General features: G+C 42.1%; 1 protein-coding gene across 1 annotated transcript in view; it reads right to left on the bottom strand.

Moving 5' to 3' along the window:
* fat4 (FAT atypical cadherin 4) overlaps positions 1-16,101 on the bottom strand; it is a 119,051-nt gene that overhangs the window by 32,441 nt on the left and 70,509 nt on the right. The window contains exons 5-6 of the mRNA XM_086158249.1: positions 14,161-15,083; positions 13,174-13,348 (exon numbers count right to left, since the gene is read on the bottom strand). Coding sequence (XP_086014375.1) covers positions 13,174-13,348; positions 14,161-15,083 — 1,098 coding nt within the window. The remainder of the gene's footprint in view (positions 1-13,173; positions 13,349-14,160; positions 15,084-16,101) is intronic.

Genomic DNA, 16,101 nt, shown 5'->3' with positions numbered 1-16,101 from the left:
GGATAAATCAGTCCACATTTCTGATTGGTTAAAACAGGGAAAACGTGAGCATTCATACTCTGGGTGGCTCAGCTGCCAGATTTCCCTCCGTCCACTGCATCCGAGCAGCATTGTTTCCCAGCTACAACGGAAGCGTAGCGGCCGGCGAGACTCCGCCGGTTTGTGTTTCTTCAACAGGAAGTGATGTCACAACCTGTTTACGACCACTGGAGAACAAAACAGCCTCCTGATAGAAGTCTGGTCCATCTAGGCGACACAAAACACCTGGGGTTTCACCGCCGAGACAATGAGCAATACTTTTTTAAAAAAATCAATAGTGACTGATGGTTAAAATATGTTTTGGTTTGTTTTTTTGTGTGTTAGTTTAGTAAGATGACATACTGATTATTTAGTTATTTAAATGGTACTACTTGCAGATTTTAGTTTTTAATATCTTTAATGATTTTTCCATTTTTGTTGTCTTTTTGCAAATTTTGAGGATATTAGTGCATGACTTTTAGATGATTTCCTGTATTATTCCTTGAAAATGTCCACATTTTTCATTTTAATGAAGGTTTCTTTTACCTGCAATTTTTTTTCTCTCTTTTTCAATTTTTTCAAATAATTTTCATCTCGGTAATGAAATCTTATTTCAGTAAATCCCAGGGAATGAATTTCTCAAAGTTATTTCAAATATTCTGTTTCGATCTCAGCACGCAGCCTCTTGTTTGACCTTTGACCTGCGGCGGCCCCGTCGGCAAACGCACCAGAGACTCTGCCAACCATCCCAGCGGCCCTGAACCCCCCCTGACCTCGAACACAAGCGACCATTTTTCACTCTCTCACTTCTAGCATCACTCTAGCGTCACTCTTTTTGGATCCTGAGATCACATGACATCAGCAGCTGAAAGTCTCCCACCTCTAAACCCACCAGAGGACATGGAAATACTTCCCATCTATCAAGTTACTTGGCTGGTGAGTGGACAGATTTAGCCGTGGTTTCGGGGGGTAGCATATCTCCGCCGCTATGCTAATGTATGTAAATGTGATTCGTGTGCGACATTTTCAAAATTTCACGGATGAATGACAAGGTCAACATGGCATCGGGTTCGGATTCCTGACCAACCAACCGAACACTTGCGGGCGAGAAAATCGATCCAGCGACAGGAAAAAATGACTGTCATCGTATTCCGAGCCACCAGACTCCCCCTCATATATGTCATATTTAGCTTAGCTAGCTTCCAGTGTGCTTTTATTTTTAACCACTTCCTTATTCCATCGCTAACCTGACAGGAAACGCTATTTTTCAGCTATTTTTTTTTTTACTTCTACACATTATCTTACATTTGCTTATCTAAATGCTTATTACATTTGCAAATGACATTTTTTTTTAACCATAATTTGAAGGAAACTGTTCTTTAAAAAAAATAAAATAAATATAATAATTAATAAAAAAAAAAGAGCAGTTGTGAGGAGTGAAAATGCAGAGTCTGGGGTTAAAAGGAAGATTTACAAGGGAAGGATTAGCATGTCGTCCAGACTGGAATCCATCAAAAATAAAAGCGCTGGGCTCTGGAGGCAGGTGTCACCAAACGGCAAAGAAACATGCACAAATTTAGCAACCCGATCTGACGGGGCGATGCATCTCAGCACAGCCGGGGAAATGTTGGGAATTCTCCGCTAGGATGCCAGCTGTCGACAAGAGTATGTTTCCACCGGCAACTCCCGACGGCCATTTGCTAAATGTGATGCTTTTTTTGAGGTAGACACCGCCGCCGCCGCCGCTTATCACATCCAAGATTAGGGGAAATCAGGATTTAGGACTGAAGAAAACAGCAAATCACATAAATGAATAATGAAAAAGGAAAATATAAAAATCTTCATCAAAATCCGATAGTTGCCTATTGTTGTTTCATGATGTATTTAGTTCCTTATCAATGACATGTTTTTGACTTTCAAGTTAATATGTTTTGCCTCCTTTAAGTTGCCCATTTTTACAGTTGCTATTACAGGAAGCCCTTGGTTTACAACTTCCACGACCTACAGCATTTCCTGGTTAAGTCGCCATATTCCATAAATTTCTTAGGACAGCAACTAGTTGGCAAGCAGAGTGGGTAAATTCCGTATATCACCATTGGCGCTATATGCTTTTTTGGAAATTTTTAGGTCATTAATGGCTCCTATCCATAGATCAGATTCTCCATTAAGCACTGTATATGAATTTTGACTTATGAAAATTGCATTAGCTTGCATCACATCAGTCGAGGACATCCTGTTATTATTATTTTTATTATCATTTTTGTTGTTGTTGTTATTATTATCGTCGTTGTTGTTGTTGTCATAATAATACTATAAGTAGTAGTGTAATCGTATTTTTTGTTCATTTATTTGGTCAGTATTTCAGTAATGTCCTTGCTTTTCCATTTTTTTAATGTCCTCATTTTCATCTACGTAAGGAAATGGTATGAAATGAACAGGTATTATACAGCCAGCTTTGGTTCATCAACCATTGGTTTATGAGACATACAGTCATGTGACACATACTTTCTTTGTCCTTAAACCTGCATCGGCGAACTAGACTTTCCTGTATTTTCGCAAAAATCTGGCGAGCAGGACGGGATCACACGTTCAGGAGGGGCTCCAAGAAGACTGAACGGAGTCTGTCTTGTTTTCAGTTGATGGCACAAACAGATCAGTCTCATCAAGATGCTGTTTCTCTGCTGTCTGAAGCCTGCTGTTTGCACATAATCTCATTTTGGGGGTTAATCTCAGGTCGTCTAGGAAAGCAAGCCGTCGTGACTTGACGCTTCTGCTGGCCGCCAACACTGTTGATAATTGGCTGTTACAAGGAAGTAGCCAGAAAAAAGAAAAAAAGCTACGAAAACAACATGAAAAAAAATGATAAAAAAGCAAAATGAGGCCGTTGTTCTGGTGATGATTATCATGGTAAATTAAAGGAAAAAAAAAACAAAAAAAACAAATCATTTACTCAAGTAATGAAAAATCTAACAACCCAGTCTGAAAATTGTTTTTTTTTTTTCCAAATAAAATGAACATAAATGATTAAAAAATAAAAAAATAAAAAATAAATAAATGCAGCTGAAGACTCGGATTGGTCCGATTTGACACAAAAAAAAAAAGAAAGAAAAATAAATAATAAATAGAAAAATAGAATAACAAATGTGTCACTGGATAAGGAAGCCAGGGGGGCCTTTTGGGGGGATCTGTGTTTATTTGGAAAGAAAGAAGTCAGAGTCCTTCATGCACACACACACACACACACACACACACACACACACACACACACTTAAACACACAAATAGACTCAACTGTTGTGTGTCTGCATGTTTACAGAGCCAATGTGTCTGGCGATGGTCTCAATTTCTACAGCACATTCGCATCTCGTGGTTTCACTAAATAGTATTCACCCATTCACACACGCACTCGCCAGGCCATCGGGAGCAAACCTGGTGTCTCGCCAAAGGACGCCACGCCGCTCAAACAGGATGAGGCGGGAATCGAACCGCAATCATTTTGCAATTGGAAGGAATCCCACTGAGCCACAGCTGCCCCGAGGCGGCCCGGAGCGGGCGCCATTTCCACGGCAACTTGATGAGCGACTGGGCGGAGCCCAAATCGCAGGCCGAATACGGAAAAAATATGGTAAAATAAACAAGATAACGAGGCGAGAAGACCAGCGAGACCACCTGACCATCTGTCCCCACCCCCACTTCGGACACCCCGCAGGCGGGATGTCCTCTAAGCCTCTCAGCCTGGCACTTGGGTGTCTGGTGAGAACATATGGCGGGATCTTAGTGTCCATTTCCTCAGGACAAATCACATTAACCTACAGGAAGGTGCGATGGCCATACTATCCCCGTGGTTTGGGGGCGGGGATGCTGGAAACGCACGTGCCGACGTTGATCTGATGGGATGTGCCCCCTCCCGGGAAAAGCTCGCCGTTGCTCCCCGAGCTGTCGGGCTAAGAAGCAGGTTTGGGCGTCTCTGCTGGCGGGTGGTGTGTGTGTATGTGTGTGTGTGCGTGTTAATCCCCTCCTCGCAGAGGAGGTGTTTGATCGGCGAAAAAAAAAAAAAAGAGTGTTGGATTAAGACGAGCTGGTTGAAGGAAGCTGAGATCTTCAAACAGTCATTAAAGTGGAGAGAAAGATGGAAGATGGCATTAACCCTTCGATACCATCAACCAGAGAAACCTGAAGATTTTTTTTTTTTCTTTATTTCTTAGATTTTAAAATACATCATACTTCAAAGATTATTTTTGACTCATTGTCAGTGGATTTTTGGTGATGTGGGGTCTTTTTCTTTATTCTAATATTTATTTCCTTCCTTTCTCTGTTTAAAAGATGTAAATTTGGAATGAAAAAAAATCAGAAACCTCATTCATTTTACTTCTATATTTTCAGTTTTTTTTAATCACATTCATAACACCAAATATGTTTATTTTTGTATGTATGCTTTTTTGGTCATATATAGTATATTAAATGAAATTTCTGGATAATTTTCCATTGACTTTACAGACAATTTGTGATCTAAATTTGAAGTAATTTTTCATTCTCTTTTCTAATTAAAGATATTGATTCCTAAATGCGGTACATATTAAAAGTGTGGAAGTATCATAAAAAGTGTGATGAAGAATAAAAAAAGAAAAAAAAAAAATGGAAATCAGAATTCACACAAAAATTAGCAAAATATTTCAAATTTTTCTTCAAAAATTCTCTTACAGGCACAAAGATATATTACGTTTTTTTTTTTCTTTCAGGAGTATTAATAGTTTTTTTTTTTTTTTTATACAACCTGAAGGGGATTTTTTTCCTGTTACGTCAATCACGGGCAATTTTATTTTTAATAAAGACCCGGCCCAACAGGACATGAAAGGGTTAATGTCCTATAAACGTTTAATAAGGGTTTATAGGCCGCGGGTGAGATGGTGCTGGGGAGAGACGGCGTAAATAAAACACATCATTACCCCGGGGGGACAGAGGCGGCTGCCAACAGGGACCAGATTGACATTTTTCTGCTTCTACGGACCTGTTGCTTTGCGACAAAGCCGCTTTTAATGCGACCCCGTCAGGCACCCACGGGAAAAAAAAAAAAGGCCTCGCCGGACGCGAGGCGTCCTCCTCGCGCCACCGCCTTCGCCAAACACGACCGAGCAAACGGCGGTTTTTCTCACACTCGACGGGAGTGGAGGGGACGTAAGGGATGGCTCGGGGAGAAAATATATTAATAAAAAAAAAATCATCTCAAAGGTATTTGTCAAATTAAAATATAAATTTATGGAGTGCGGGGCGGAAAGCTTATGCAGAATTTCTTTTTCATATGTCAGGGAGGGGGAATCGGCAGCTGGCAGGAGGGTCAGGCGGGTTTACTAAAATAGTTAATGTGCAGTATTTTCCATAATTCCAGAGCCCGTGGCAGAATTTAATGAAGTGATTCGCCTTTTCAGGCTTTTATTACAATGGTGGTTGTATTTATTGTGCTATTTGGAACCTCGCGAGTGCAACTGTGTTTCATTTCAGGGCATCGCGTGACTCTATGACGTTCCGAATAAGGGCAGCGTATAACGTGATTCTGGAAAGAAAATAAATAAACAGCGAAAAGTGCTCTGCGATGCAACGAGACGTGAAAATAAGTTAAACTGACGTGCGCGTTAGCATCGTGAAGCGCTAATCGTCTGAAAGATTCCATGTTTTTTTTGTTGTTTTATTTGTTATTTTATATAAGAGTCCAGATCCAGCCATTATTGAAAAGAGTGGAAAACAGAACGCTTTTAGAAAAACAAAACAAAAACTCATCATGACCTCACTGTTTAAAGAACCTCTGTAAAAGTCCATTTTATTCAGATTTGTCTGTCGCCACCACGGCACTCTAGACAGCTCCAGAACCTTGATTTACGAAACCTGTTAAAAGGTTTATTGTGACGACTGACTGGTGGACAGTGATGGAGGTGCCCCGAGTCTGGGGTTGTTACATGTTTATATCTGTGTAATAGATGAGCAATGATTAAGCGCACGTCCCATCGGGCTTCCCTGGATCTACATTAACGGCTGCTCTCCGTTCTCATATTGCTTTGTTTTGTCACAAAAACCCAGATGCAGAAAACAGCTGGGTGCTGCTTTTCCACTGTGGTCAAAGTGTGGAACTGCATAAACATGAATTCATTAATTTGGACAAAATGATACACTTTGCAAGTGTGTCGGTGACTGTTTTGAAAAGTCATTGAAAAATACACCGAAATTGCGGAAGTTAGCGACCGGACCGGAGATCATGCTGATAGACACGTCGCTAACTTAGATAGGAGACGGAGGTTTGGATTGACAGCTGTACTGAAAAGAAAAGAAAATTAGCTAAAATTGTCAGAAGCCACCAGATCAATTAAAGTTCTTATCCAGACGAAACAATTACCGTATTTTCCTCGGCGCACCTAAAAAACTTTCGTCTTCTCAAAAACCGACAGCGCGCCTTATAACCCGGTGCGCCTAAAAGATAGATCAATATTGAGCCGCAACAGGAAGGAAGCAGCCGCCAACTCTATTTTCTCCCGTAGAAGAAGTAGCACGGGGTTCATGCTGGGATATATGACAACGTGAAGCGTGCATTTTTTTTTACATTTCCGTATGTGTGTGTGTGTGTGTGTATGTGTGCACGTCAACGAATTAGCAGTGGTAAAATCGGTAAAGGGGAATTCCAGTCCCACACCACTTGTGTGTGTATAAAGATCCTAAAATGGCACCTTTCAAGAGACACGCTTACGACGCAGAGTTTAAACTCAAGGCGATCAGTCACACAGTAGAACACGAGAGAGAGAGAATTCAACATTAACGAATCAATGGTACGGAAATGGAGGAAGCGACAAGATGACCTCCGCCAAGTAACGAAGACTAAAGTAGTGGGTAGTGGGTTGAACAGAGAGCAGCAAGTAGAAGCGCCTATACAGTCGCTAGTCTAATGAAGGCAACAGCGCTAGCTAGCGACATGAACATCAATGAATTTAGTGGCAGTCCTTCTTGGTGCTTTCGTTTTATGAAAAGCTTTGAACTGTGACAAGTGAAGTTGGAAATACGTTGTTTTCAACGAAGGCAGTGCAAATACCGCTGAGAGCTCCCGGTACGTACGGTACTGTACTGTGAACGCACTAACTTGTTTTGGGAGTGAAGAGAGTTGTCAGAACATTGGTTTGTATTCTATTAATGAAGTGTAATTGTTGACATTCCCTTTAGCGCAGCTCCATTTAGTGGATGCACAACTCAACCCCAGCCACTACTGTAGCTTCTATTCTATGCGCCTTATAATGCAGTGCGCCTTATATATGAAAACAGTTTTAAAATAGGCCATTCATTGAAGGTGCGCCTTAATAGCCGGTGCGCCTTATGGTGCAGAAAATACGGTAGTTTGAAGAAAGGTTGGCGCGCCCCCTAGTGGAGGTGCAGACCGGACGGGCATCTGATAATGAGCCCCCGCAAGCGTATTGGCCTGTTAGAGATTGATGGGTCCCCATTCAGCTCCAGTTTGGTTGGGGGGGCCAAACAAACCAACAGATTCATGGGAGCCATTTCAGAGAAATAAAAGATCCCGCATTTAAATGGAGGCAGCCATTAACCACCCCCCCACCCCCACCCCCCCACCCCCCCCACACACACACACACATTCACACACAAACACACACACACATACGCACACACATTCGTAGTTTGGGGCAAGCCCGGCAGGTCAGTCAGACAAAATGTTCACGAACTCAACAAAAATGCGCAATCTTTATTGCGGTGTGTCACGGGGGCCGGGGCATTCGACGTGCCTCTTGCTTTAAGGAACGTGACCAAGATATTAACACACACACACACAAACACACACACACACACATAGCAAAGAGGTTTATGAATGAGCAGGCATGTGAGAAATGCAGAATCCCCTCCCTCGTGACCCTTCAAACAATTTGTCTGTCTTGCATTAATGCTATTTTTCAACTCTTCGACCCAAACATGTCTCTCTTGCGACCGAGACCTGATCTGAACCGCAGAGCCGATCCAAGACCGCATTCCTAGGACCAAAACACTGCCATTTGGTCCCTGGTTTTTGAGCTGAGATTTACTAAAAAAAAAATAAAATAAATGAAAAATATTCTCTGAGTGCTGCTGAGGAGGGCCGCCATCTTTAATCGCTGAAACTACTGTTACCAGGTCAGCAGGAACCTGGTAACACGACCGGACGAACCAGTGAGCTACTAATGCTACTATGACAACGCAAGCACTGGTAATAAGAAACCCACCAAAGCAGCTATGAAATTCTCTCTCCATGTTCTTGCACTCAGCTTCTCTACTTCTGGTCCTGCCTGGGGTCTCCAGATTTCATCTTCCCCCAACAGTCCAAAAACAGTCAGCAAGTACTGTATTTTCCGCAGTATATGGCGCACCTAAAAGCCTTTAACCTTCTCAAAAACCGAGAGTGCACCTTATAATTCGGTGCGCCTTATATATGGATCAATATTGAGCCGGAAGAGGTCTTGCAACGACGGGAAGCAGCTGACGACTCTATTTTCTCCCGTAGAAGAAGTAGCGCGCAGTGTTTGCTGGGATATATGATTGCGCAAAGCATGCATTTTTATTTCCATTTGCATGTGTGTGTGTGTGTCCGCGCGTCGCTGAAGTAGCAGCGGTAAAAACGGTAAAGGGGAATTCCAGTCCCACCACTTGTGTGTATAAAGACCCCGAAACGGTACCTTTCAAGAGACACGCTTATAACGCAGGGTTTAAAGTCAGGGCGATCAGTCACGCGGCAGAACATGGGAATAGAGCAGCAGCGAGAGAATTCAACATTAATGAATCCATGGTACGGAGATGGAGGAAGCAACAAGATGATCTGCGGCGAATAAAGAAGACTAAACAGAGTTTCCAAGGAAACAAAGCGAGATGGACACAGTTAGAGGACAAACTTGAACAGTGGGTTGTTGAAAAGAGTGCAGCAAGTAGAAGCGTCTCTATAGTCACTGTTCCAATGAAGGAAACAGCGCTAGCTAGCGACATGAACATCAATGAATTTAGAGGCGTGCCTTCTTGGTGCTTTCGTTTAATGAAATACTTTGAACTGTGACAAATGGAGTTGGAAAAACATTGGTTGAACAAAGGCGGCGCAAATACTGGTAAGAGCGAATGCACTAACTTGTTTTGGGAGTGAACAGAGTTGTCAGAACGTGGGTTTGTATTCTATTAATAAAATTTGACTGACTTATCTGACTGTTTTGTTGACATTCCCTTTAGCGTAGCTCCATTTAGTGGATCAATAACACAACCCCAGCCACTACTGTTGCTCTCTTCTATGCGCCTTATAATGCGGTGCGCCTTATATATGATTTTTTTTTTTTTTTTAACCCTCGTATTATGTTAAGGGTCAATTTGACCCATTGGGTCAAATTGACCCTTAATGATAATATGAGGGTATGAGGGTTAATATGGATAATATGGATAATATGAGGGTTGAATAGGCCATTCATTGAAGGTGCGCCTTATAATCGGGTGCGTCTTATGGTGCGGAAAATACGGTACATTCAAGACTAATGTCCGAGATGTGATTGAAACAACGACTGGTTGGACGTCTCCATATGTGGACGCTGTGATTGACAGGTAGCTTTGTGATTTACAGATGAGCGACCCAGGCTTAACCTTGACTCTTGCCCGACTGGCTGTGATTGGCTCCGGACGGGAAAAGCAGTAGAGACGATCACTTAAGAGGTTTTCCATATCTGCAGGTCTGTGTTAAACTGGAACAGAAAGAGGCAGACATGAAAAGGGAAAAAGGTAGCGCACGTTTTCCGTGCACGTGTGCCGATCAATGGTGCCACTCAACACCTTAACACTTGCCGTATGCATCAAACGTTCCCTAAGAACCGCAGACTCTCTGCGAGATCTTGCTTGTCGCCAATGAGCCCGAAGCGTCCGGTCGCCGCCGGACGACTCGGACAGCCCGCAAACCTTCCATTCAAAATGACCAAAAGAAGAAGATTAAAAAAGAAAAACGTAGAAAATCCGCCGTGTGGGTTGAGCGTCTTTGCCAAACAGCCCAGTGGCTTTTTCTATCCATGAGTGGCTTTTTCCATCCGCTCATATGACTCATATAACAATATTAATCAAGACTCAAATGTCTTATCTGCACTGCCAACGCTGTTCAAATTCCTAATAATGTTTACACTATCATTATTTCTTCAATATATATCAATACTTATCAATTCACATCTAAATGCACTGCAGATAGCAAAGTAGGAATTTCACTTTCTCCACTCTGCATGTGACAATAAACGCTTTGAATCTTGAATCTCTTGGATCTTAATGAAGATTCTGAGGGAATGGAAGTCGTCCTTATTTTTCAAAGCTGTCACCATGATTGGCTGATTGACAGGAGCGGGAACTCGTTATTCTGTGACGGTTTGATGCCGTGGTCGATGCAACCTTCCCATTTTTGATATTAAAATATGGCATTTGGTGGCTATATTTTTGGGTAGCAGCAACTTTATTTATTTGTTTTACTGCGATGACTGGGGAAGGCTTTGTCCGCTACATTTTATGAGAATTTAGCTGCACTGAGTATGTGACAAATGTAATGATTTAATGATCCAACACATGGTATTTTTCTTTTTTCCTTTTTTAACGCTGCATATCATCCCATTGTCTTATTTTCCCTTTGTCCATTTTGTCAGTTGAATGTGCTTTTTATTTCTTAAATAATGATTCAGGATATTGAAATGAGATTCATAAAAAAAAAAAAAAAAAAAAAAAATTACTATTATTTATCTTTTCTGTCTGTCAGAGTTAGAGGCAATTTGAAAAAAAGGCAGAATAAATAAATGAAAACCACTGAATGATTGTAGATTGATTCATAGCAACTGTTGGTTGACACATAAAACAAAATGTAATAAAAAAAAAAAATACACGTAGTATTTTCTTTGTTTCTTATCTTATTATTTTTGTCATTTTTTTCATTTGAATGTGCTTTTTATTTCTTGAATATTTATTCGGGATATTGAAATGAGATTTATTAAAAAAACAGGTACGGTATATATTTTTTCATAATCCTTTCTGCAAACGTTAAAGGCAATTTGAAAAAAAGGCAGAATAAATAAATGTAAACAAATAAATAATTGTAGATTGATTCATAACTACTGTTGGTTGATACATAAAATAAAATGTCATAAAATAAAAAAAAAAAATTACACATAGTATTTTCTTTTTTTCTTATCTTATTATTTTTGTAAATTTTTTCATTTGAATGTGCTTTTTATTTCTCGAATATTTATTCAGGATATTGAAATGAGATTTATTAAAAAAACAGGTATGGTATATATATATATTTCAGAATCATTTCTGCCAATGTTAAAGGCAATTTGAAAAAAAAGGCAGAATAAATAAATGTAAACAAATAAATAATTGTAGGTTGATTCATAACAACTGTTGATTGATAAAATAAAATAAAATAAAATAAAATAAAATAAAGTAAAACAAAACAAAATAAAATAAAATAAAATAAAATAAAATAAAATAAAATAAAATAAAATAAAATAAAATAATCAAAATAAAATATTTATCCAAGGAATCACATCCGAGGAATGAAAATAATGAATTGCTTTTCCAGAGCAACCAGGTTTTTACATCGTCCACTCAGTCTGTAAACGGGATCTGCCTCCTCTGGCATCTCAGAGGAGGAAACTACACTTTTTCACAGACTGAACGCTTTTAATTTCTTTCTGAGTTAATGTGTTTCAGGAAAGAGACGACCGAGGCAGACTCTCACACTCTGAAGCCTGCGGTCGCCTGGCGGCCCGGCTCAACGGCAGACTCCGAGACGTCCACCTTTGCCCGTTTCCTGCGCCTGGAAGAGCCATTTCCCTCAGACCGTCTGGGCGCAGCCCTCAAAAATGTGAGAAAAGGCTGCCGGATAATTTGGACTCTACTATGATTATGGGGTTTTTGATATTTTGATATTCAAACCCAAATCCCCCATTTTTTTTTTCCTGTCTCTTGCCAACATGGTACCAAAACATCTTGTCAAAATATTTTGGAATTGTTGTCAGAACTCTAAATATGGACTCCTGTGATGCATGTAAAAAAAAAAGGAAGGGATTGAAACCTAAACGAGTGTTTGCTTGTTGGGAAACTTTGACCAAAGCCCTCTAAACAGTGTGAACCAAGAAAATCCAAACACAACCTATGACTAATTTCTGGCCAGGTATCGAAACATTTTTTTTTTTTTTTTATGAGGATAGAAGATTGGGATTTATGTATACCGTAGTACTTTAAAAAAAAAAAAAAGAAAAAAAAAATCCCCTTTCATAGATACGCTGATCTAATAGGCGGCTAGAAGCTCATTTTTTTCCACCATTTGAAAAAAAAAAAAAAAAAATCAAAGTCGGCGGGACGCAACGCTGTTCCGATTCTCACCGAAGTCAAAAATACACCGCATTGTGAGGAGTCACATGGGAAGTCCAGGAATGAGACTGAGCCGCCCTCAGACCATGACGGCCGTGCCAGAGGGGGGGGAAACGTATACTTAGCCGGGATACCATGTGATTTGGCTGAAGCGGGTGATACGCATGTACTCCTTTAACTGCACATTAACCGGCCCCCGCGCAACAACAAGCTAACCTTTTATCTGGCTATAACAAGCTACACCGCTGTGTCCAAATAAACAGGGGGCGCCGTCCACTTCCATTTCCAGAAGATCCCCCCCCCCCCAAAAAAAAAAAAAAAAAAATAACATCCTTCTCCTGCTGAAATCTCCTGGATGTTTCGTTTACAGAACCACAAACACACACACACACACACACACACACATACACATGCAAAATGAAAAATTCCGAGCAATGGCGTAAAATCGCAATGATGTTTGTTGACGCTCCGCTGGTTTATGAGGATTTTCTCCTTGGTTTTTTTCTTTTTTTTTTTTTTTTTTTTTTCATTTTTGCTGGCAGATTATAAAATACACCGGGGCTTCAACAATGTCCATGTAAGGAGGTTTCCTATGATTTTCCTTCCCTCCTTGACACAACAAATTGCAGATGGTAAGTCCAGCTGAACGAGGTGAAATTATGGGAGCTGGAGCTTTGTATTTGAAAGCCAAAAATAAAATTTGAATTGTCTCAAGATGTTGCCCGAGCCCAACCGGGCTCGCAGGCGCCCCTTCCAACCTTACCTGAATCAGTGGCGGTGATCAGCAGGGTGTATTTTCCCTGGTTCTCGCGGTCCAGGGTCTGGCTCAGGCTCAGCTGGCCACTGGACGAAAGGCTGAACGCGCCGTTGTTGTTCCCTCCGCTAAGCATGTAGCTTAGCTGGCCATTCGCGCCTTGATCGTCGTCCCTGGCGACGACCTGCGGATAAAGATAAGGGTTTTAAAGTAAGGAGGAGCAAAAGTGATTTATCAATATGACTTGTGTATTTTTCTGCTTTTTAACATGAAATGTACTGTTTTCTTCTTCTTCCTCTTCTACGGATAATTTCTGTCTTGACATTCCTACATGAAGGCAACAACACATCTTACTTGGCCAACTATAACTAGTTAGCACTCAGAACTGAAGTATGCCTCATGGTCCGAAATTTATGGACGTGTTTCGCCAACATCTTGGTAAACACCAACGGAAAAATCGAAAATTTGGAAGAAAATAAAATCATAAATTGCAGGAGTGTGTCCATCACTCTCCTCGGTGACGACTCCCGAAAGACCCGTCTTGTAAAAAAACGTCAGACTCGCACATTTGGGTATTCATGTGGTATCTTGGCCCCACCGGTGCATCGTCGAAGGACGACGGAACCGCCCTATTTTAGCCGATCGCTCTCTTGGAATCGGATTGGATGCTAACTGCTATTCAGCCTCATATTTCATTGGTTCTTGTTTTCTTTTTTTAAAGTAAATTGCAGCCATCTATTGTTTATTTAGCGTTCTGCCGCGCCGGCGTTTTTCAGAGCACAAGTACCACTCGCATACCTGTGGTTATTAAGTTAGTATTAGAACAAATCATGTTAAGGCATTAGCTCATTTAAGGTCTCAGGACTGTCATTCAAAAACGTTGCCTTCATCCAGGAGGCCCCATCTGCGAATGCCAGCGGAGTCCCAGCTGGTTCAATCCAAATAAGCTCACTTGGAGAGAAAAAAAAAAAAAAAAGGAGGGCAAGGTAAACCGACCTGTAGGATGTTTCTCGGTAGGTCCTCCAGGTTCTCCTGAATGTTGACGGTGTAAGGCGAGAGCTCGAACAGCGGCGAGCAGTCGTTGACGTCCAGCAGCACGATATTGACGGTGGCGTGATCCACCCTGGGGCTGCTGCCGCGGTCGGCCGCTTGAACCACCAGCGAGTAGGACGACTGCGTTTCCCGGTCGAGCTGCCTGGCGACCGAGATCATCCCCGTCACCGAGTCGATCCTGAAGTCGGAGTTGCCGTTGCCTCCCGAGATGGAGAACCGGATCTGCCCGTTGGTTCCTTCGTCCGCGTCGCTCGCAAACACCTGGATTACGTCGGTCCCCGTCAGGGTGTTCTCCTCGATCTCGATGTCGTAGATATTCTGGGAGAAACTCGGCGTGTTGTCGTTGACATCCAGAACCAGCATGGTCACGTCCATGGTGGACGACAGCGGCGGCTCGCCTTTATCCGTAGCCACGACCGTGAGGGTGTAGTTGGAAAGCTCCTCTCGGTCCAGTTCCCCGACCAGCTTGACGTTCCCGTCGATGTTGCCGATGCTGAACTTATTCCCGAAGGGCCCCCTGAGGGAATACTCCACGTAGCTATTGGGCCCGCTGTCGGCATCCGAGGCCTGGGCGGTGAAGATCACGGTGTCCACTGGCGTGTTCTCCTGGATGTAGGTCATCTTTTGGGAGGTGAAGGTGGGCGGGCAGTCATTGACGTCCAGGAGAATGATAGACACCTGGGCGGTGCTGGTGAAGCGGGTTGCGGGCGGCGGGGCGAGATCATTCACTGTGATCACCAGGTTGTAGAAGGACTGCGTCTCTCTGTCCAAGACCTTCTTGGTTTTGACAACGCCGTCTTTCGAGATGACGAAGTGGCCCTGCGGGTCCCCGGAGGCGATTTTGTAGAAGAGTTGGGCATTTGGACCTGGAGAGAGCAGACATACCGTGAGTTTGACATCTAACTGGGGCCGAAGCTGCACTGGCTACCCAGGATCACGTTGTTTCAGCTCCCTGACACAATTCTAGGTATCTCGCAGGTTGCATGCTAGTCTAAGAATTAGCAGTAAAGGTCAGGAGATCTTCCACCATCTTGGTTGTTGTAGCCTGTTGATGAAAGCAAACTCTTTTGGAAACAGGCTACAACTTGGAGAATGAACTGCAGTCTATTCTTTAACATGTCTCATTGAATTCACTTTTTTTTATATTTAACATTTAAGGTCAAACTTTGTGACGGTATTGGATATTCATAAGCCTTCGTTCTGGTTTATAAACGTGTCCCATCATGTTAACCTTTTTGAAATCCAAGACAGCACGTCAAGTGAAATGTATAAAAGATATGTTTGTTTTTCCTTTTTTTTGATTTTTTTTTTTATTTTAAAATACACCTTTTATTTCATTCTAATTAACCGGGACTTTGTAAAATTTTATTTGAATTTATTTTTCAGATCCCTAACTGCCTTCTTTGAAAAATTCGAGACACGTCGACACTGGAGACGGCCGGGAAAAGTGACATCTGGACGAGGTGCTTCCACTGCCTCTTATTGAATTACCTCAGTATTTTGCTCCCAGGCTTGACTGTGTGACAACCCCTTTAACCGAGAATTAACAAAACCTGGTAGCAAAATTTAATTTGGCCAAACGGGAGGAACATGAGATGGAATACTAGACAAGAGAGGGAACCGCATCTTCTAGGTCTGGTTTTCTAGAACTGAAATGAGGGGTTTGTCGATTCTCACACCGTCTAAAATAATAAATCTACGGTCGTTCCTTGTTGCAGAGATGAAGAGCAGGTCGGTGAAGGTCAAGCACCGCCTGGCCGCTATTGTCCCCCGCCGCGTTCCTGCATTTATTTAGGGTTCCACCGTCCGCATTCTCTTTCCAGAACCCCCCCGTTCCCCCCCCGGCGAGGGGCCGAGATGGCAATCTAAAGGGAAACACTTGCG

Source organism: Fistularia commersonii, chromosome 13 (genome assembly GCF_037954325.1).
Source record: "Fistularia commersonii isolate RoL2024-O1a breed Wild chromosome 13, RoL_Fcom_v1.0, whole genome shotgun sequence".
Lineage (NCBI taxonomy): Eukaryota > Metazoa > Chordata > Actinopteri > Syngnathiformes > Fistulariidae > Fistularia > Fistularia commersonii.
Note: the sequence above shows the minus strand (reverse complement) of the source record. Positions and strands in the feature narration are given on the sequence as shown.